The 22,873-nt window shown below is 36.2% G+C and overlaps 1 protein-coding gene across 9 annotated transcripts in view; it reads left to right on the top strand.

Moving 5' to 3' along the window:
* The window catches only part of QKI (QKI, KH domain containing RNA binding), a 160,098-nt gene that overhangs the window by 65,086 nt on the left and 72,139 nt on the right, over nucleotides 1-22,873 (top strand). For 5 of the 9 annotated variants that reach the window (XR_010372140.1, XM_064446933.1, XM_064446934.1 and 2 more), the window contains exon 4: nucleotides 21,870-21,920. The exons of the other annotated variants lie outside the window; for them this stretch is intronic. Coding sequence is in view for 4 of the 5 variants with exons in the window: in XM_064446933.1 (XP_064303003.1) it covers nucleotides 21,870-21,920 (51 nt within the window). In the remaining variant the exon portion in view is untranslated. The remainder of the gene's footprint in view (nucleotides 1-21,869; nucleotides 21,921-22,873) is intronic. 9 annotated transcript variants of the gene reach the window in all.

The following is a 22,873-nucleotide window of genomic DNA, read 5'->3' as shown; positions in this document are numbered from 1 at the left end:
AATAAAAACGTTAGTTCTGGTTTGCTTATGTTCATCAATACCATAAGCTAAAACATTCTGGGTGTCTATTCTTCAGAAAGCTTATAGATTGAGGCCCCAAGCATAATGGTCCAGAAATAACATCTCACTGTTAGTAGTGAACATAAGTGTATCTAGAATAGTCATTAACAATGATGCTCTGTTACATCCTTAAAAGTTTTGCGGATGGCTTTGCTGTGTGGAAAAGCACACTTAGTTGTGTTAGTAATAGCTATATTTGCAAACAGCTACAGAAGTGTAAAAAGAAAAAAAATTGCATCTGAGGCCTCAACTTTTCTTTGGAAGAGACCCATTCCCCTGATTTGCAGACTCTTTTGTAGAAAGCACTTCGAAAAGTTTACTTCCGATTTCCTGCTCTGTCTCTTCCCTTGTCCTTGTTCACATTAGCCTGAAGAGAAACCAAAGTGGCCCGAAGAATTCCACATCAGGTATGGTAGCCATTTTCTAGGGTGCAACTAACAGGGTATTTTTGTTAGAGCTGTACAGCCTTCATTCTTTGAATGCTTTCTTTATTAGGTCCCACTGAAGACAGGTCGAGCTACCAAAGATGTTCTGTTTCTATGCTATCAGGAGGGCAGGCGCTTACACACCACCAGCTAGCGTGTACATGTGCATGCACCGTGTCCTTTGTTACTCTCAGCTGCCAGCTAGGACAAGCACATTCTCTGCAATGTTGTTGGCTATCGCAACATGTTCTGACCTGTCCGTTCAACGTTTGTGTAATCTTGGAGTTTGTGAAATGTCTGTTATAGAATCACAGAATGGTGAAGGTTGGAAGGGACCTCTGGAAGTTCTCTTTGTCTAACACCTCTCCTCAAGCAGGGTGGCCTAGGAGCATGTCCGGGGGCTGTTATGTTTAGTGCCCACAACCTTCCACGACTGTGCTGCAGAACCTGTCCTCTCCTGTGGGGAGTCATCTCTCTAGATAGCTGGAGTTTTGTCTTTGAGAAGCAGCTTACGAGAGCCGAGACCTGCATATGAGTCACCTGGCTTTCTGAAGTTTAGTAAAAAAAGGAAAGCTGTCTTCAACAAGGACAAGTTCTGTATGGCAGATCAGCTAGAACTTCATACACATTAAACGCCACAAACTGATCCAGTCAGAGCTTTAATGCCAATTAACTCTTCTACGTTGTCTGATATTTTTGGAGCACAGAGTACTTCATCAGTGATGATTTCCTGAGATAATACTGCAGTTAGTGTTGAATATTAAATCATTTAATATATTTGAATGATACAATAGTATAATAAATTTCAATACCAAATATTACAATATTAGTTCAAAACCAGTGTTGAGTACCAAAGAATTTTCTTGATAAAACCTATTTTCATGCCTATTTCCTAGTCTTTCTATAGCTTTTGTTCTCCTGAGGTGATTGCTATTAGTCAGTAGTTGTATATTTTTAAGACTGGACTTTTTGTTGTATACCATTGTTGCAGCAGTAGGAAGAATTTCGTAATCATTGATTACGATGCAGCTTATGATGCATCCCAGTAAGACATTTCTTAAAGCTTTGGAAGCTGCATTCAAGATACAATGATCGCAAACTAAAGTAAGAACAAGTGACATATATCGATTTGGGGAGTAAGTACGCTTCTTGCTATTGGCTCTTGGCACCTTTCTGGATGAGTTATACTTATAGATTTAATCCTTAGTCTTGAGTGCAAGATGACCAACTTCCTTGGTAGTCAGTACCTTTTAATGATAACCACCTTCTTTTTTATTTTCTTAAAGGTCTTCTGTCTTTGCAGTTTCAACTTCAAAATGCTAATGCACTTCAAAGGGTAAAGTACAGAAGTAATAGTATTCTCTCATGGAAGGTTAGGTTATGCTAACTGTTTCTAAACCCTTCCCTTTCATCTAGGGTCAACATTATTTAGAAAAGTGGATATTCAAGATTTTTCCAGGTTTTGACTGAATAGCTTTGAAATTCAGAGGAGATAAGAAATGCAGGTTAATTTGTATGTATATTTTGTAGGTGTATTTCATATTTGCAAATCTGAATGCCCAGTGCTAGTTACAACAGAAACCTTATTGGATGTGGGAAATCATTACTAAACCAGTATCAATCGCTAATGTGACAGCTACATGGTACTAACTGCCATTTCCTAGAGTAAACCATCCATCTACTTTTTACTTCCTACCTTGCCAGTGGCTGCAGAATCCAAGAGAAAATACGAAGGCTGACATGCTGGAAAATAAAATCATCTGAATTTGCTCTGTAGAGAACTTCCTTGTGTGAGCCTATGAACAGAAGTAATGACTTAGAAATCTTTGTCACATGGTGAAATCACTTGAACTAGTATAAAATCTTGAAACTTGATGGCAGATTTCCCCCAGAAAGCAAGGGAAATCCTCAGATCATTACTGTCTGAAGCTCAGCTGGTAATCAGAACCTTTTTATAGACAGCTTTAGACAAATTTAAAATCAAAACCTTAACCACTGAAAATATTGTGATTAGAGCCTGGAGGTACTTGAAGGAGATTACTGGGGAGGGGAGAGGGCTTGCAGGCATCCATCAAAGGCTAATGAGTGTGTAACTTTATTAAGACCAAGCCATTTTTTGCTTAGTTCTAATGTACCTTTCATTAGGTACTGAGAAAAACTAGGAATTTTCACACCAATCAAAGAATACTACTTAATAAAAGGGAAGACTGTCCAATGATGGATAAACAAAACATTGTTTTTTATCTCCCTTGTTTTACATGAATTCCATAACAGACGTTAACACACAGGGAGTCAGCTCTGTGCTCCTGAACACGTTGACTGACTACCGTTATCTCACTTAGAGGGATAGGCAGCCTTACAGCATCAGGCTGCTGGCTTGTGTAGTAAGTCTCTAGCAATTACATTGTTTTTTCCCATTTCTTCCTAATTTTAGTCAAGAATCTCCTCTAAAAAGGTGTGTGAGAGAGGCCATTGTTTTTACTTCATGAGGAAGCCTCTCATTATGATACACAGATTTTTTTTTTTTTCCTTAAAATTGGTTATTTCAAAGAGAAAAGCAGGCAGCTAAACAACTCTGCATTTGTAGAACTCACTGCCTTCATCCACTGCAACGGCTTCAAATCTGTTGCACTTTGCTCTGTATTAAATCATTTAAACTGGTGTTTTGTTCCTGGCCTACAACAGGCCTCCTGTTCTTACAACCCTGTTCACCTTGCAAGCAGAAATTATGTAAGCTTTCACAAAAGAGAAGCTCCTCGTTAGTTCCAGTCTTGACCTTTGGCCAGTGCAGAGTTGTCACAGTAAATAGATAATTCCATTGTTTTGGACTCTCCAGTTTTGCTTTGTGTTTTTGGTTTTTTAATAGGAGGCCTAAAAAGGAATTAAAAAAAATATCCTTGGTACCTACACAAAGCTTGAGGAGAAGGTTAGAGTGGAAAAATTTGACTCTTGTGATCAGGATATTTTACTTCATTTACATGCTGTACAGAATTGAAGTATTATATACTTAATACCTTTTGTCTTCTGAAATGCCATCAGATACACTTTGATTTCCAATGGAAGGTCTTAACAAACATTGTTTAGCTTATAAATTGAAGTTACTGACATTAAATAATATGTACTTTGTAGGGCGTCTTGTTAAACAAGCCCTATTATTGCTACCCTAATTATAAGATTCTCAACTTTTACATTCTGTGAAAAGGACTATGTGTGAACAAATAATAAAGCTATGGTGCTGACACATATGTTGAAATGGAATATATTTAGCATATGGTAGCAAATGGTGTTGTTGTTTTGTGTTTCAATGAAAGGTTGACCAGCCATCATTATTTTTGTCTTCTGGGAATAAATTGTGTAGTTCAAGCCAGTTGCCTCTAAAATCTGTCTCTACCCACAAGCATGCTGCTGCTGCTGTTTGACAATTTCATATATCTATGTTGAGAAATCATGGCACAGCTTGGAATGGCTGTTTGAAAAAAGTCTGTAACTAGTTGCAAAGGTGGGTTTTTGAGTACTTGTCAGTACTGCTAGGAATAACGGGGTAGGGAGGATATCATTCAGTGATTGGGGACATTGGCACGTGAAAGTGAAGCAAATCCATATGCATAATACATGACTAGAATGACTGTCCTTTAACAACAAAAAAAAGGCCTTTCTGACAATGCCAGTGGGCTTTCTGGAGGTCAGATGCTTACTTTTACATTTAGAACTATAACTATTGGAATCCCTTGTCAATATCCATCATTAAGGGAATTATTTATTAAAATGAATTGACTTCTTACCAGAAACTTGCTGGCTGAGGCACTGTGGGGTGGCAGTTCAGCATGTTGGGTATCATGGATTGTGCTTTGTTAATTTATGCTGCTTCCACGTGCTGCATCTTCTCTGTTAGAGATGACCAAACTGATGGTTGCATTCACTTCTCATTGCTATCAACTTCTGTGACTATGCATTAAAAGTCATTGTATGAGCAGGCTGCTCAACTAAGGTTGAGATATTACCTATGCAGCATGTTCCTGAATCTACTGCATTCAGGTTATAAAGTTCTAATATAAAATTACTTCAGACATTCAGAATGCAGTATTTAAGATACTACCCTGGGAACAATTAATTTCAGCATCTAGCATCTTCTACAGTGACATTTCCTCTCTACACACTTTCTTATAAGTATGCACAGCTGCATTAAATTTGATTTCTCAGACTGATTCATCAAACTTGGCAGGCTTTCTTCATACTTAATTTTTTGACTAGTGTAGTAATTGGCCTTTTAGTCTTTAAACAAAAAAATCGTATTCGTTAAAAGATACTACTGAACTTAAATATTCAACATACCACAACTGGCATTTCAGTACACAATGAAGAATATACGATATTAAGCTGTATGAGAATTTGTATGTAGCTGTGTGGTGAGGAAAAATCCTCTGCCTTAGAATCCAGCCTGTTTAAGAATATACTTAGTGGTCGATACCACTTTGTCTTCTTACAGGTTCATTGTAAAACATAAGATGTAATGAAAATTATTTTGGTTGCTTGTAAGCTAGTATGCAAGTACTTCAGAAAATAGCCTTTTCTATTCCAATTTTAAAACCTTTTTTGCATTTGTAACCACTTCTTCTGAGTGCAGGAGGAGTTGTAAAGCTGGATTTCATTATTATTATTTATTAAAGAATTGCTGAAGCATGGCCTTTCCCCTTTTCACCCACAAAACAGAAGTCTCTTGAGTTATATCCCTGGTAGTCTGGGAGAGGTGACCCTCTGAAGAGGTAAGAGTTCACACTACTGTTAAAAAGAAGAAAAGTCATCACAAAAAAAAAAATCCCTCTTAGCAAGTTACTGATTTAATTACATAATTAAGTGCAAAGGCTGACTAGCAGAAACCATACTTCAGGAAATTCAAAAGGCAGCAACGTTGACGGTAACAGATGTTATTTCTTGAATCACCCCTGACTGAAGGCTGATTTCTTTTAAGCCTGTTTATGGGGGTTTTGGAGTCCAGAATCCCTAGAGTATCATCTCTGACGTCTTACCTACAAATATCTTTCCCTTAAGGAAAACATGTTCAGTTCACATTGACAGTAGTAAAGAATACCGTGCAGGCACAATTAGCTTAGAATGTGAATTTTATAAGAAGAAAATGTTTTCCTTAGGTTTTATATAAAATTTGACAAACACTTCTTATTTGAAGTGATATATTGCAAACGTCTTTTCACTTAACAGTCTGAGAAATGCTCTTACTTTCAAGACCAGAATGATTTTATTTTGAAGGACAGAAATATTCAGGTGCCTGAGGGCCTTAAGAATTATAGCAAAGCAATATTGGTATTTCAGAAAACACTACTGATACGTATCTGATGCAGTGCATCTTTAGGATAGGTTTATTTCATACATATGTTTGCTTTTTATTTGCTACCTTCTGAATATATCCAGTATATATTGGGTATATTTCTGTATGTGCTCAATACAAAGTTGCAGATTTTAGCACCATTAAGACATGTTTTCCTATGTAATGTGAAAAGTAGTTGAAACCAATTATATGTCATTTTATTCTGAGAGCAATTAAATTGGTAAATAGTTAACTGGTTATTGTGCTAATTAGATATGGAAATAACTGACTTAATGACACTGAAGTATTTTGTAAAGACACTGGAAGCAATGGACTGGAGGAGCATAATCAAACCCATGCTAGTAGAAACAAACTTGTATTATACTTTGCTTTTATTTTTCTGTCAGTTTCCTGTGAGCAAAAAACCTTGTGATCAAGAGACAAGAGAATGTAGATTCCCTTGAAATTGGACAAAAGTTGCACAAAGTGTAATGGAAAAAGAATATATCAAGGGAATCTTGAATCATTGCCTGAACATCTGTGTATAAAAAGTCTCTTTTATAAATTAAAATATTGGCTGTTGAACAGTAACTGACTCATCTTAATCTGTACCACGGTAGAAACTCTCTTTCTGCAAAATTACTCCTAAGCTTTTGTTAGGTGGGAGGCACAGCGTGTGTTAATTGTGATATAAGAAGTTGACTGTTCTACAGCTCACAGCTGTTTGTATCCAGCATTTGAATAGAAGTTTTGAAAGGCTTGGGGACAATTCATACTGAATTGTTCTGAGGTATTGACAAAATTGTCTGCAAACATCTATCTACATTTTACTTTGTCTAGCAAAGTAGTGAAAGAAGTGAATGGTTTAAATAATGAAAATCTACTGTAACCTGAAAGTTTTTCCACACTTAGCAGAAGATGAGAGACAAATCACCGAACTAGGTGAGACTTTTAGTGGAGTATGGGTATTCTTATGTGCAGTCATATGATTTCTTAAAACTTTCATCTTCTCTTGCAGGGCTAATAGTGTTGAGCATTGTCTAATAGTATTACAATGAGGTAGTTGACTCTTGTGCGATTCCATGAATTATAGATTGAGTGATACTTCCCTACCTTTATGATGCGTTGTGAAGGACAACTGGTGGTTTTGCAGACTTTACCACCATTCTCATTTATCAGTACCACTAAATTTCTGAGTTCTAGAATTTTCTAGGTTATAACTTCAACCTGTTGGGCTGCCCTTCGGTGGATGATTCCATGTTTGGCATAGGTCTGGCTTTTTTTTTTACCTTTCTTAAGAATTAATGTTGTGATGATATAAGCTTACCAGAAATAATTTGTGTTCAGCGTTGTGTTTGCTGAGTACCATGAAACTGTGCTGGATTTCTGTGTGGCAAAGACTGTATTTAGTTTGAAGCTCACAGGAAGTTCCTTGTCCTGCATGAAGATTGACTTAAATGTGGGAATGGAGGCAGAAGCTGTTGATTTGAGGAGGAAAGCAGCATGCCCGGGTGTTTCCCAAGTAGTTACCAGTTTTTGACAGCTCTCAGTTCTCCACATTTTTTGGGGGCTGCTGGCAGGCAGAATACAGGTTTTTGTTTACCTTCCTGGCTATGGCTCCTTAGGAGTCAGATTTAGCAATGTTGAGACTAATAGGAAGGCTCTTTTGCATGGAGCTAGAGAGTAAGCACAAAATAAGATACTACTATTGTGAAAACTAAATACTTAAATTACTAATTGGACATTTAGAAGACAGGGATATCTGGTTTTCTGCTACTTTATTGTTTTCCAGATAGAGACAAGTAATCTGTAGTGTTCCACTGCAGCAAGATACTGGATTCCTTTTCAGCTTGGAAAAGTCACTTGTATGACAACAGTCACAAATTGTAATTCCTAACATGTCTGAGTGGTTTGCCATTTAAACTAGTTTTTAGATGGTGACAGTTATCTACTTTTCTCAGATCTGCTGGCTCTGTGTTAGCCTCTGTCTTGCCTAGACTTGGATTAAAACGGATGTTGTTATTCACAGGTTACCCTTTTACTAGGTATGGCCTACAATACAGTCTGTTATGGATATGAATGAAATTCGGGTAGCGGTATAGATCATACTGGCTACGCAGTGGGACAGTGTCCTTACTTTACAGTTTATCAGCTATAGTTGCAAGATTTTATTGTTGGTCTTTACACTTTTCCGATACAGAGAGGGATTTGTTGACAGACAGTTTCACATTTTTATCTGCCGTTTTTGAGAATAATTAACAGCTTCTGTCTGCTAATTATTCACATTTTTCACATCTTTTTGGGCAGTAAATGGGGAATGTTTTGATGAATGTAGGACTCGCTGAAGTGCATGCATACTGTGAATATATCTTTAAAAATTAGTTTAAAACTCATAACAACGAAGTTTGAAGTATGTGTTTAGTACCTGCATGAAAGGATGAAAACTATGCAAATGTTTGTTAAGGCCAGGTACACAAATCTATTTTTCTGTTAGAGAAAACTTGGTGCTCTTACGGTAGTAGAACACTTAACTTAGCAATGGCCAGCACTTAACTTACTCGGAGACTGTTCAACTTAATAGAATCTGATGTTCTGGGTAAATTATCTGATTTGATTTTTAAGTGCCACAAGTGTGCTATGAAACACACACAACGCACAGTATTCATACTTGCTTGACAAATTTGTGTAATTATTGAATATAGTTTGGATCATAAATGAATTCATGGCTATATACCTACAAGACAACCAAAATCTAGTCCTCTAACTTCAACAGCCTGAAATGAAGAAAACATTAGGCCAACTTTGGGTGTTGAAAGTAAAATCCGCAGAACAGTGACTTAATCCAGGCAATAGTTTGCATGTGCCTGACAGAATGGAATAACTGACAGCTGAATTAACAGGAAGACTCTGGCTGTAAGAAAACAATGGCAATATCAAATTCTTCGTTGGTTTTGTTAGAAAATGCTATAGAACTATGTAAAAAAACTTGGTGAGAATGGGTGGAATCAGTACAAGGGAGGTGGTGTCTAGTTGGGACAAAGAAATGTCATGAATTTGCCGTGGAGTTGCTGGGAAGCACCGGGATGTTTTCATGTGTGAAGAACTAATATTTCTGGGGAATGAACGTACTCACAGTAGTGTAGAGAGCATTCCAAAATGATTTACAGAGCAGTTATAATTTTTATAGCAAGAGCTATGGGAGATTTTTTTTCTTCCTGAGTCTTTGTAGAATCTTGCTCCCTCTCGAACTAGGTCAACTTTTTTTGTTGCTTTGGTACTCTTTCACAAACTTCTCCCTTGTTTCATAAATTATATTAATTTTCCTTGCTTTGACATACTCCTCTTAGTACTCTAGGGAGATATTTGGCTGTCTCTTTCCAGCTCGGTCCTTGCTGACCTCCTCCTGAATGGTCATGGTCATCACTATAATAAAAGGAGGGTTAATTTCAATGGTGCTTCATTTATCCCCTGAAAATACAATGAGATGCTGTGAAAGTGCACTAAACTGACTGTTGGTTTCTAGCAACACTTTATATATTTGCATGAAGGCAGTGACTGATATAAACGCTGGAGTTACAATAGTGTTGCAACTTGGCGAATTGAATAATTAAAGCAAGGAAGGCATAAGAAAATCAATGACAGACTTCACATGCTACTAACTAATTTACAGTTAAAATCATTTAATATGTGGAAGACCATCTGAAAGGGCAGTAAAAAATCCAGTAGTAAAAAAAAATCATTAAAAAATATTTCCTACGATTCAGGGTGATTGGTGAATTTGCACTATTTACTTGCCTCAAAGTTACTGGAATGTGAATTCTGAATGTAGTAGCTTTTGAAGGGAAGTGCAGAGTGTGAGAATGTGTGGAGAGTAGACACTGATGTTGCCCTCAGACTTGTTTAGAGGCTTCTGTAGGTAATTTGTAGATGCAACATGAGGAATGAGTAAAATGGGAGGTTAAGATTAATTGCTATCTCAACTAGAATTATTGAAATCCATTTTGATTCTTGCAGAAGTAAAATAGGCAACGTAATTATGAACCAAACTGTCCTGGAGTTTATGTATCATTTTGCAAGTATGCTAGTCTTTTTCCATGCACAGATGGAAAGAATTTTTCTTCAAAAGCAAAGAACAGCCAGTTAACCGAACGCATTGATCTGGTATGTGGCCAGTGAGTGCATATAACCTAAATATTTGAATATAATACTTATTATGTAAATTCTGAAAATAAATTTTTCTGTGGTTAGTACATCTGGTGTGGGTGTTACTTTTTTCCCCAACATTTCCCGACTGTTCTGACCACGTGTCATGGCACAAGGTTAGTATGACTGTTTCCAGTGAGAATAACATTTCATGGAGGCAAAAGGAATTGGGTGTTCTGGTGTGGGAGTTATTTAATTATTTGGAGGTTGTTTGAAGGTACTTTGTGTTGGTATTTTGGTGGTTTTCACTTGACTTTTTTTAACACTGTTGATAGCAATTTATCTTAAGAAAACTTTTTCGGTCTCGATAGCCAGCAGAATCAGACCCCAACATTACAAATGAAAAGCTGAAAACTAGTCTTTCTGTTCTCCTGCCCTCTCTTGATACAGTCTGAGTGTCATACATGCATTATCTCTGCAGTTTGGAGTTCTGGGAACAGCTCCCAAAATCCTGTCCAAAGCATGGACATGGTCTCCTACTCCTCAGTATTTTTTTTCTCTTCTGGCTCCCACGTTTCCTCATGTTAAAATGCTGGTTCCTTTTCTATCCATAGGATCTTTAAACTCTGGATGACAGGTCCTGACATTCAGGCCTAGATAAACTTTTTTTTTTCCTTAGTAAGTGTGATCATGTGCCTTAATTTATTGGTCTTCAATGTTTCTGCTGTGGTGTTACTTGAAAGTGTAAGGAAAGAAGTGCTGACAGCACTTGGTCTCTTCTGTGGGAAAGCTGCTGTTCACTTTAGCAGTTGCATGTTTGTCTTGGATAAGGAAGAAGCAGTTTTTTAAAAGATTGCACCCCGTGGACGTTAATGCCAACTCTGTCACTGCTTGTGTACAGTTTGGAGTATTTTTATAAATGGTTATTTGGTATGTTTAGTCCTGTAGTCATATAGAAACAATTAATGCTTCCCTGGCAATCAGATGTTGCTAAAGGATTGGAATGCCAAACCACATTTAGCCAACTGTCTGAATCCACCTGAAGTACCTGACTGATTTAACTAATTCACCTGAGGAAGATCAGGTACTTTGAATTTGCCATGTCTTCTATATACACCTGAAGAAAGAAATGTTTTAAAGAGAAAAACATATTTCCTGTTGTGTGTTTCAGTTCTAGTAAAGAAGTCTGATTTTATTTGGTTACTGCAGGCTTCAGACCTATTATTTGCAGTCTAATTAAATGTGTTTCATATATACATATAGTATTAGAGTAGAAGAATCTAGCAGGTAGAATAAAGTGTAATGGCTTAAAATGAATCATATTTGGCCTGTTACTTATGTTCCTTTCTTAAGCCCACTTTGAATTGGCTGGGTTTTGCAAGTATGAAGTACAGTAGATTTCACTAGATAATGCTGTACCACCAGTCTTGCCAGATGCAGCACCTGGCAAGAATCTGGTATTTTGAGCATGCTGGTTTGGATCCTGGCTTTTCACAGTAGTAGATGCAGTAGATAAGGCTGAGTTAGGAAAGAACTTCAGCTTCCTTTGTTAGTGTATGTTTCCTCACAACTGGGTCACTGAAAACACCAGCCTGCTTTTAGGGATCTTTTTTTCCTTCCTGTTAGCTTTGAGGTGATGTTGTGATCAGTTAGAAAAACAACCGACCAGCTCCTGCCCCTATCCCATTTTGCTCTTGCTTCTTTAGAGTTTTGCAAGAGCAAGCTTTCAAACTGTCAGTGGCAGACCATAGTTGTGGGTAACAATATTTTATAGATGAGTCTGTCTAATATTGCAGTAGTTCTGCTTCTCGTGGCTCTTCAGAGCTGTTGTCAAACATCCTGTCCCACCATTTTAACCCGTGATCAGTGGATCTCTGAAACTGTGGGCTGCTTCTAGAGGCCCTGTGAAATGTGTCATAGAGGGCCAAGCTCATATATGTGATCTCGGAGCATGAAAATTTAAGTCTTCAATTCCAGTAGAACATATCTGTGGGCCCTCAAAAAAAAAAAAAGTGGTCAAAATGGCTATTCTTGCCAGAATGATACTAACCACGTGTTTTTTTAATTGGCTTTTCTTTATGTGGATGTATTTTCAATATACAATGAAAAATTACTGATATTCAATAATTCTGTATTTTTAGCTGTGAAATTTATTAGCAACATGGAATCATTAAATACACAAACTAATGAGTTTTTGTTAATTTGAAGATGCTGTGAGCTTAGGTATTGATAATAACAGTAGTGGGAAAAGTGCCCAAAGAATATGGTATTTAGTTCCAACTTAGTTAACCACTATCATGTATGTATTAAATTAATTGTAAGATTGTTTTCATTCCCCGATGAGCCGTGTTCTGGGTAATGTGCACTCCTATATTTGCTTCTAAAACCCTGATAAGTGCAATCTGTTGGAATGTTTTTAAGACAATAGCTATTTAATGAGTAGCTTGTGTGTACAGGAGAAAAGAATAAGCTTGATTGCTAACAATCTGACATTTGAAAAAGCATTTTTTTAGATCTCATGTATTTGCATATCTAATTGCTATGTAATCAAAACTAAGTGAACTGTAGCTACTTGAAACCAAAAAATGAAAGGCAATCATCTTTACAGGGGGAAATATCCCACTCATATGCAAGCTTGTCTGAATATTAGAATTATATTCTTCTTGTGTTTAATTATAGGTGTCTGACTGAGCAGTAAATTTATGCCTGTGTATTAAAGAAGTGAATGTGACCCTGAAACATCAGCTTTCCTTTGTTGAAGCAAAGCATTGGCATTGAGAGAACTTAACAGTGTTGTGTGTTTTGGTGATAAGGGATTGTGCCAGAATAGCTGTTAATTACCTGCTTTGTTTGATATGGAAAGTAGTGGTTCCGCACTCTTCTTCCCACCAGTGACAGTACTCAATTAAAACTTGGATTAAACAGTGATAATGCCCTCGTTTATCTGGTGGGGAAGACGTGAGGTGAAGGAAATTAATAGGATTTTTTCAGCTGTTCCAAGGCAGCTTTGGTGGTTTTTCTATTTTGTTTTGTTTTTATTCCTGAACCTACTGACAGTAAAGAAAAATTAGTTTTGTCTTTTTGGTGTGGTGGTATGTGGTGTGTTTTGGGGTTTTTTGAATTCTCAATGACTCTTAAATCTTGCACTTTACTAATAGTGGCTACAGTTAAAGTTAACAAAATCCTTAACTGTAATGTGGGAGTTACAAATTTGGAACACACATGCTCTGTCCTGTTTCATGTCATTCCTCTGTGTGAAGCGTCTGTTGCCATAGGTCCTTATTTCATTGTTTTTTGAAATTTATATTGAATTGCTTACATGTCAGAAAAAGAGTGGGGTTTAAAATTAAATTTATTGCCAGAGCTTTCCTGTTCCAAGTGTTTCTAATGTAGTTGGTTTTCTAAAGAAATTTAATCAGATCTGATTTTGCAAGATTTTGTAATCAGCTTAATATTTTCCTCTTAGATTTCTTAAGTATGGGACAAAACTGAATGCAGTGTTTTGGGTGGGAACCCTTCAGTCTGAGATAGGATTCTCTAAGTAGCAGCTGTTTTTTGCATATCTAAACAGAAATAACAAGGAGGAATAAGGCAATGAAGTTAACACAGAAGAAAGACTTGGTAGTCTGTGGATCTTTGTTTCATTCATGTAGCAGCGCCGAAGAATATTCTAAAATTGAAATCTACAAAATATATCAGTAGACCATAAGAAAGGGCATAGCGTTGCTATAGTAACACTTAAATGCTTTTTTATTTCATTGATCCGAAGAAATTAAGGAATGGCTTGGTTGCTTTACTTACGTGGTTTGGAAGGCCTGTGTTCAACATGCTTAAACGGCTTTATTCTGGAGTGAAAGCTGAATATTTGATGCTAGATGAATTTGGCCCAAAATATGAAACAGTAAGTGAAAAGTAGTAATTACTGTAACAGCTTTAAAGTGTGTACATGAAATTCTTTTGAAGATCTCATTGGATATGGCAATGCATGGTAATTCAGCTGGAACTTCAGAACTTCAGCTGTTAGGTGAATAGAGGTCACATGCAGAAAGTAAGATTGGTTGCTTGCAATAATTAGGCACAATTAATAAACTTTGTTCAGAAGGCATATTGCACATACTGAATGGTTGTCAGTAATGACTTGTCTCAAATATAACCTTGGAATTAAACAACAAAAAAGAATGATTGCAGATAAAATAATGCCTTAAAAGTCTTAGTAAGGTGTGGAGAACTTGAAAGATTTTCTTGTTTTGTTGAAAACCTGAACAGAGTGTCATTGTTAAAGAGGATAAAACTGGCTTTTATTTGGTAGTGGAACTTTGTAATCTCACAGGACACAAACTCAGTGATAAGTCAGGTTTTCTTCAAAAAAGTTTTAATTGTGTGAATTTACCATAGTTTACAGAAAGAAAACTGTAGAAAGCCTTGCTTAGGTGAGACCTCATAAATGGCATGCGTTTGAAGTAGTTAGCTCTTTTATGAAGTAAATGTTTTCTCTGGGCATATAAGGTTATAAATTTCATTAAATTATTTAATTGCATATAATTAGCAATATTTTTCGCATTATTATCAATCACATTTTCTTTATGTAGTTCATAAAGTCAATAAATAGAAATTTGATCATACTAACCACACAGTCCTCCTTTTGTACAAAGTAAACAGTGATAAGCGTTAAATAAGAATTTGATAAGATGTTTTATGATCTGCCATTTTGAAGTGGAATGATCTCTGTTCATTTCTTCAACTGTCTTTCCAGTTTTCTTTCTTCTGCACTGTAAAAAAAAAAAAGTAGAATGTGGATTGGGGTTGCATTTAGACTAGTAGAATTATTTCATGGCATAGCAGTATTATTAAAACTGTGTTAGCTCATCGAGGTAGGAGTAGATTCTGCAGTGATTAGATAGCTTCCTATGATCGCACGTGCACACTGAATAGTCATTGCGCTTTCTAGGTGAGTGTTGCAACTCACATTTTCCAGTCACAGGTAGTTTTTCTAATAATTGAGGCTAGTTTGCTGAGGCTTCTTTAAACTTTCATGTGTTTAGTATAAAATCCCAGCTTCAGATAAAGTTGAGGACTATGTTCTTCCAGAACGAATAGTCTTAAATGAACATATTGTACTTTTTGTTCTCTGTAAAGCAAAGATAATAAGCCTATGAGATTTTTCTGTTTCAATTAAATTGTTCTGATTTATTTTCAGGTGACCAGAGTTAGTGAAATGTAATTACTAACGTGTTTTGCGCATTTTCTTTATTATGCATTTCAGTTAGATTTTTGAGGAACTATTTAATGTGTTTTCTTTTAGAGAAATTTCCTATTTCCATATACAAAATATAAAAATAATGTGATATTAAGGTAGGAATAGATATTAGTCTGCAATATTGTCACATAATCTCTACGTGCAGATCTTTGCAGAGAGGAAAATTTCTGTGTTGAAATTACTTGCAGTGTTAAAATGTGGAAAAGTAAAGGAACTTTTTCTCCTTTGGCAATTGCCTTTCCTAGGCCCTTTTTGCATGAGTGGGCTTTCCCTTTATGTTCTTTACTATTCTCCTAGGACTTGCAGTCACTTTTTGGGGGAATTTCAGTATATCTGATTGTGCCCTACAGTGAGGTTCCTAAATCTGGGACTGAATGGAAATTCTCTTCTCCAGTCTTTTTTCCCCGTTTGTTCATTCCAGCTGGCATTTTTCAAATCAGGTTACTTTCATATACTCACTCACAATTTTTTGAAAATTTCTTTTTTTTTTTTAAAGTTGGACAGAAATGTTCTGTTAAGTCATACACTTGTTCAAACAGTAAAAGCTCACTGTCTTGATAACCTTTGGAAAAAAACCTCAAATTTCTTCTACCAAGAAGCTTTAGGACACAAAGAAGATCTAGAAGCTTAGAGGTGACTTTCAGCTCTCCAAATAGTCCTCCAGAAAGGATACTGTTTAAGCATCCTGGTGACAGGGTTTACATGCCATGTGAGGAAAGTTGAGACCCTCATAATCTGCGTTGATGGTACTTACCATTTCAGATATATATACACACCTGCTAAACATGTTTTTTTTCATTCTGATGAAACAGTACTGCTGAATGCATGTCATAAAACTTGTTTTTTGTTGCAAGTGTACACAAGGAATCATAATTTCCAGCAGGCTCAGATCTACCTGTGTAGGATCAGCAACTAAAGCACTGAAAATGTGAACAATATTTTATTTATGGTTAGGACCTACAAAGCATGTCTCATATTTGTACTTCTACCTTTTAGCTGCATAACAATGTACTTGCATTCATCTGGTATTTGAAGTATTCTCTCTGCTGAGGTAATTCTGAGCACAACTACATGAGATTTTGAAGTAGGTAGTGGTGATATTTATATTTTTTTATCCCGTCTCTCTCTCTCTTTTTAGCCATGTGGACAGTTGAGAGGAGGATGTGATTCTCTAAGGGGTAAAAATTCAAAATTTACTGTGAAAGTAAGGAGAATTTACCATTTAGCCCTTGGAATATCTGTGCCTCAAAGCCAAGAATTTTTTTTTTAAATCACATTTTGAGTGATTCAGAATTCTCCTCTTCAAGCAAATATGAAGAAGCCTTCTAGAAACAAACTTTAATTCCATGTATTAGCAGAGTCAAGTTATGATGACCTTGGATACGCTCTAAACCAATTTGTAGTGATTACTGTCAAAGCAGTTCTTTTTCTGTTGAAAAGTAATGGCCTATGATATACTGGAGGCCAGATTAGATCATCCTGATGATTCCTTCTGGTCAAAGTCTCTGAAATTGGAAAAAGCTACTTGGCATTAAGCTTAGATATAAAAAGATGGATAACAGTAAGATGTACGAATAAAATGTCAATATAGTGTAATAGAACTTCTAATTTATTAAAGTTTTATATAAATCACAAAAATTATATAGTGTGTGTATGCTACTGAAGTATATAACAGTTCTACAATCAGGTTGAATTTAAGGGTTTTTTGTTCCCCGTATCTGGCTTTGTGCATTGTGGACTTCATTACATATCTTTCTATATGATAAACTGAAAATAGTTTATTGGTGAGGATAAAGCCAAAATTTTGGGGCTCCAGTATGGTTTGGCTACATGTAATCCCAGAGAACTCAAATTTTAATTGCATAGTGTGTGTTGGTTTTGTTGTTGGTTGTTTTGTTTGTGTGTGGGTTGTTTTTTTATTTTTGTGGGGTTTGTTTGTTTTTTAGATATTAAGTTCTATTGCTTTGGTCATAGTGTGAATAGGGCACTTCTATAGTAGCTAATGCCTCATTAATCCTGAATTCAAGAAGAGTATTCAGCCAGAAGTTTTAATGATTAGAGTACTAGGCTTCTGTTGTGTTTCTTGTTACTGGCCCTAACTTGGCTTAGAAAGACTTTTTAGTTTTAAACAGGCTTAGCAGGGTTTTTGGAGATCTTTTTGTTTGTTTTAAGGAAAGAAAAGTATGTTCACTTGTGCAACAAATTTGAGACTGTCTTCAAGGATTTTTTTAAAGAGAAAAAAAGAAGTGAGGCACGGTTGCACTAATAGGCAACAGGAAATTAAGTTCTGCAGCAAGTTTGAGATGAACAAGATCGGGCAGGAATGATCATAAGGAAACTGAGAACAAGGTGTTAAGTAGTTTGAAGTAGTGACAATAGTGCAGAAAGCATTTTTTTTCTTAAATGTATTCATAAATGCTGATTTATCTGTGATTTTTACAAAGAAGTTTTCTATGATGACAAACAGTTTCTTGCTTTCTAAGCTGAGAAGAGTAATTTCCATATATTTCAAACAAGGTATTTTACCACTTCCTTGGATTCCAGTCTGTTCACTCTTCATACCAGCAGTTACAGTGTTAAGAGCTACATAATTACTTGGAGGTTGGCGTGAATATTAAGACATACAGAGCTTGTAGAATGCATGGATTTCAGTACCCTGGGATGACTTATCTAACAGGACTCTGTATGGTTGTCTACATAACACAACCCCCCCCACACCCCCCCCCCCCCATTTATTCCTTTAGAGAAGGGAGACATTTGAAATGCACAAATGAAAAGCTCAGTATGGAACTGTGTACTAGTTATTTCTGTGCCTGGAGCTTAATGTTACGTGCTTATTCAGAGTTAATTAATCTGCTCGTCGGATTTGGTAAATATATACAGTGCAAACATTATTTCTTAGGTTAATTCTTTATTAGTATCTATACTTACGTATGTATATTGGGAAAAACTGCGTGTCTGTGGTTTTTTTTAATCTTTGTGTGTGGCATTTTTATGTATTATTTGATTATCAGATTTAAGGGTTTATTTGTTGGTATCTTCGAGTAAAGAATTGGAATAACACCTCCCGCCTAAGATGGGGCAGTGTTTTAAAACTCTAATGGGTAAGTTATCCTGCACGTTGTATTATGTTAAAGTTGTTAAAACAGTTCATATAAAAGTGCCCAAAGAAAAGCATTTCATATCTTGCTTTGAGACACCTCATGCCTCAAAGATGACAGCTTTTTTAAAAGTGCTTTGTGCATCCATTGATTTGTCTCTGTTTTATCCTTTTCATCTGTTTTAACTTCTTCATGAAGATGAACTATGCCTACTTTTTACTTTGCATACACTGCAAAGTGACGACTGCAGTATTTTCCTCTCTTGCCTTGTAGAGCTTGAGTGCTGCTGTGTTAAATAGGTGCGTATTGACTACTAAGTCAGTTTAGTCACTAAATTTTGTTGCAGTTGGTTTCAAACTTTATTATTCCCATTACGTGAATGTGACCTTCTTTTTAAAGTGGGATACATCATATTAACCTTGTCTGCAGGGTAAGGGATGGGGATGGGACGAGGGGGATATGGAGGTTAATACTGGGTGTGCCTGGCCGAGCACGACTTGCACTTGAAAAGTTTGTTTTCACTCTTGTTGAATATTACTGTAGTTTGTTAAATAGTTAAAACATGCTTTACTAACAGAGGAAAAAAATCCTATCAGCGACTTCTTCCGATAATTTTTTTCTGACTTTTCTGAGCACTTTTTAGTGAACGTACCTTTCCCTGTCAGACCATATGGTTGTGCAGCAAGAACTTTGAGTATGTGGTGTAGGTATTGTTTGTAAATTAGAGTAGAAGATGCATTTCTTTCAGTTTACTGTGTGTTACTGTGGAGAATAGCATTGAAACTGGTAGTGGGGATATTTTGATTTAATTCTCAGTTCTTTTCAAGTCTTAGTAACCTCTTCTGTTCCATAACATTTAAATGGGGCTTAATGCTTTGTATGAAATAGTTACATAGGTAGGAGGGGTATCAAGATAAATAGTTGCATGAGTAGGATATGTTACATAGTAAAAAATGGTATTAAAAGCATTACTAAAAAAGTAAGATATTTTTGTGTCATTATGTTTGGTAATCTTAAAGTGAATTCAACACAATATAAATCCATTTTTCTTCAAGTGGGTGGTACAATGGACATTGAAATAACCACAAATGTCCTTAAATCAGAATTTAATTCAAAGGGTCTTTACTTACATTTTCATCAAATTATGCAGGACTGAGGAAGCTTGCACACTCTTAAGCAGAGTAATGCCTGAGCTCTGTACGTTAATCATATTAGTAGTCCTCAAAGCACAAAATCTTCTTGGTGTCACAAATTTTTGAAGTGAGTGGTGTGGCACTAGGTTAGGACTGATCTAATGGTCAGTTCCCATTAAAAGCCTTAGGACATCTGTTCCCACTGTTTCATGTGCATTCTCAGGAGTCAGCTGAGTTTGTGAGTTTCTTAAATTGGCCCCTGCAAGATTGTCTACACAGCAGGGGCAGCTCAGGGGAAGTAGCAGAGTCAGGATCGCTATTTTAAGTGACAGCTGGTTGTTAAATAAACTTAACTTGCAGAGTTAAACTTTGTCTTCAAATTCCATGATAAGAGATACATGAGTGTCTGCATTAAAGTGTTTTTACTTTAACTACTAGTTGCTATTTTGCCATTTATTTCACCCAGTAAAGTAAGAATTTTGTTACTAAAATTATTCTTGTTCAGTAGAAAGGAGAAAGCAGTATAATTTTCCAAATTTTTTCCTCATAGCTTTGAAATGGGAATCTTGTGTATGATTCTGGAATCTTATGCTTTGTAGACCTCTAAGTTACTCTTGTGAATTAAACTTGACTTTCTTAATTTTAACTTATTTTCTAATAGTTTATTTTGGACATTTTAAAGATTGAATTTTTCCTTTTTTTCTTAAAATTCCATTCTCTGATTATAGTTCATCTGTGGAAGGACCCCGCACCAAAAAAAAGGAAACCCAAACCCAACAACAAAACAAAACCCCTAAACCAAAAACAAACACTCCACCCCCAAAAAATCCTTATCCTGCCCACCCCCCCAAACTAGTGAAAAAACAAACCAAAACAACCCACTTCTGAATTATGCCACTGGAGCATTTAATTCAGCACCAGTACTGTTTGAATCCATGCCTGCTGCTTCTTGAAACTGGAGAAGTGACATTATAATTGTTGGTAATACACAGAGAGATAAGTCGAGGAATAGACCTAGGGTAAAGATGCCCAGGCCTTTGGCCTACTCTTGTGCAGTATTCATATTATCTGAGTAAGTTGCTTGAGCTAGTCCTGTCCCTGAAAGAAATACATATTAAACCATACTTTGTGTACCCAGGTGTTCCTATCTGAGTATATTAAAATAAAATCTCTTGTCAGAGAAGGGTGTTGAGGCTGTGTAATGCTGGTTTAGCATTTCAGCAAGATCACATTCCATGTATGTAATTCAGCCAGTTCACTGACTTGACTGAAAAACATTGACTACAACCCTCTACTGATTGAGCATAGTTTATCTGTGATATATAATTTAAAGGCAACATAACTTCTCATAATAGTGTTTTAAGTATTACTTTAATGTACTTCAGATATGCTTTTCTTATTTTTAGGCATCCTGCTTTTGCTTTTCTTGATGATTGCATGTTTTTCATAAACAACATTTTTAACTTCCCCATTTACTAAAAAACCTGGGCTTTCCTCTTTCATATATAGTAATTACATTGTTGAAGCGTGGGTGGAAGGAATAGAGAAGGAGTTTTAAACGGTTTTTTGAGTGGATTACATGGTACTATCCCATCTCGCTTAAAATTAATGAGCTATTATGGTTGTCCCAACAGTAATGGGTATTAGTTAAAATAAACTATTTTGCTTACTTGCATCTGGTATGAATTTGACTTTTTAATTTTTTAAAATTAGCCTCATGCTATCAGATGAAATGCACTATTTTTTAGAAAATCTCTTGCAGCTACTTTTATATTCATATAACTGCACCACTATAGTTAACATACAAACTGTCTTACAGGCAGGTTAGCAGTGGAAGAGAAAGTCATGTTTGTGTCCCTTTTATAGCTCTCCATCTCGTGTTTTTTTCACTCTTTCCCATTTGCAAAGAACTTCTAAAAATTGTGGTTTTTTTCTACTTATTTTTCTATTTTGAAACATAAAGAGGCCCTGAAAAGGACTTGAACTTTTTTATAATTGCTTTTTATCTTAAATTTCAAAATGCCACCTCAATCAAATTTCTAACTTCTTCCTTAGCATATGTAATATTAGTTCATAAAACTGTGCAAATCACCAGTAGTGATAGTGCAGGAATACTTAACTCTGGAAAGGGATTTTGTCATTTGTCACTCAAATGAAGGAGAACTTCAAGGAGGTGGGGGTGAGGGAAAGAAAACTGAAGTTTGTTCTTCTTCTGTGACTTAGCTTCTATTGATTCTTGCATTGTTTTCCCTTAACTAGGTTGTCTTATGGCTTCTTGGGTTTTCAATCTCAAGTGTAAACAAGAAGGAATACGTTGTGTCCATTACAAGATAAAATAAAAACCCTAATTCCAACTTTTCATGCCTCTCTTAAACATCTTAAAGAAGCAAAATAGGGCACAAGCCCCACTTTTTTTTTGCTTTTCAGGTCTCCTTTAAGAGCAGAGACAACCATGATCCAGCAGTTTTGGAGGTAGAGGCAAGTAACTGTTTTACTTCTTGTAAACATTCAAATAAGTTTTTGCAAATCATCTACAATTTGAGGAGACCCTGGTTGAAAAAGAATCTCAAAGCCCCCTTCCCTAAATGGTAGATTTGCTTTTTATGCTTTATGTGAGGAAAAATATATTTAAGCTTTTATTGATTATTGACAGGCTTCACATCAGTTACGTGCTGTTGCAATACCTAATTGGTATAAAAATACTCAAGTTCAATATTAAGGTTTTTGTGACAATCACTGTGGAAGTTTTTTCTCTTCAACTTGTCTTCAGAATGTAAATGTGTTGAGTGGTTCACCATAGTGAGGTTTTGTTGTGTGTGGGTCCTTTTTTTTTTAAGTGGCTAATATTTGTTACCTCCAACTGCTGGTGTTCAGTTAAGCTCTTCAGCATTCTCACTAAGGGCAGTTCAACAACCTCTTATGTACTGGGTCTAAATCTGTAATTATATCTGTGCTAGGGATATTTCTGAGAACAAACACCGAGTTTGTCCTGAAGGTATAACTTGTTTTCTTAAATTAGTATTTTTGCTCTTTGCTGAAGGCTGTACTGGAGGTACAGGAAGGAACTATCCATCTGTATTGCTGAAACTTTTAAAATCAGTCAGCCTCTGAGTGCTACTGCTCATCAGGAAATTTGACCCCGTCAGGTATCTCAGGCTGCATTTTCAGGGCTGCTCTTAGGACAATTTAAGTGAACACTTGCAGTTCAGTAGCACTTGCCTAGCCCTGGCTAGGCACACTTTCTCTTTTCCTTGTGACAGTTACTGGAGATGTAAATGTCTATGATGACCTGCTTCAGTCCTAAGCCAGCTGACAACTAAAGCTGGAAACTTCCTGTTGCTTTTGAAATCCATGAGTTGGATAGCAAGCACTTCAGTACATCAAGGTGGGACTATTAGCGCCGACCTAGAATAGCTTAAACTCTGTGGGAC

This window comes from Phalacrocorax carbo, chromosome 3 (genome assembly GCF_963921805.1).
Source record: "Phalacrocorax carbo chromosome 3, bPhaCar2.1, whole genome shotgun sequence".
NCBI classification, from domain to species: Eukaryota; Metazoa; Chordata; class Aves; order Suliformes; family Phalacrocoracidae; genus Phalacrocorax; species Phalacrocorax carbo.
The sequence above is the reverse complement of the archived record's forward strand: the minus strand, read 5'-3'. Positions and strand labels throughout refer to the sequence as shown.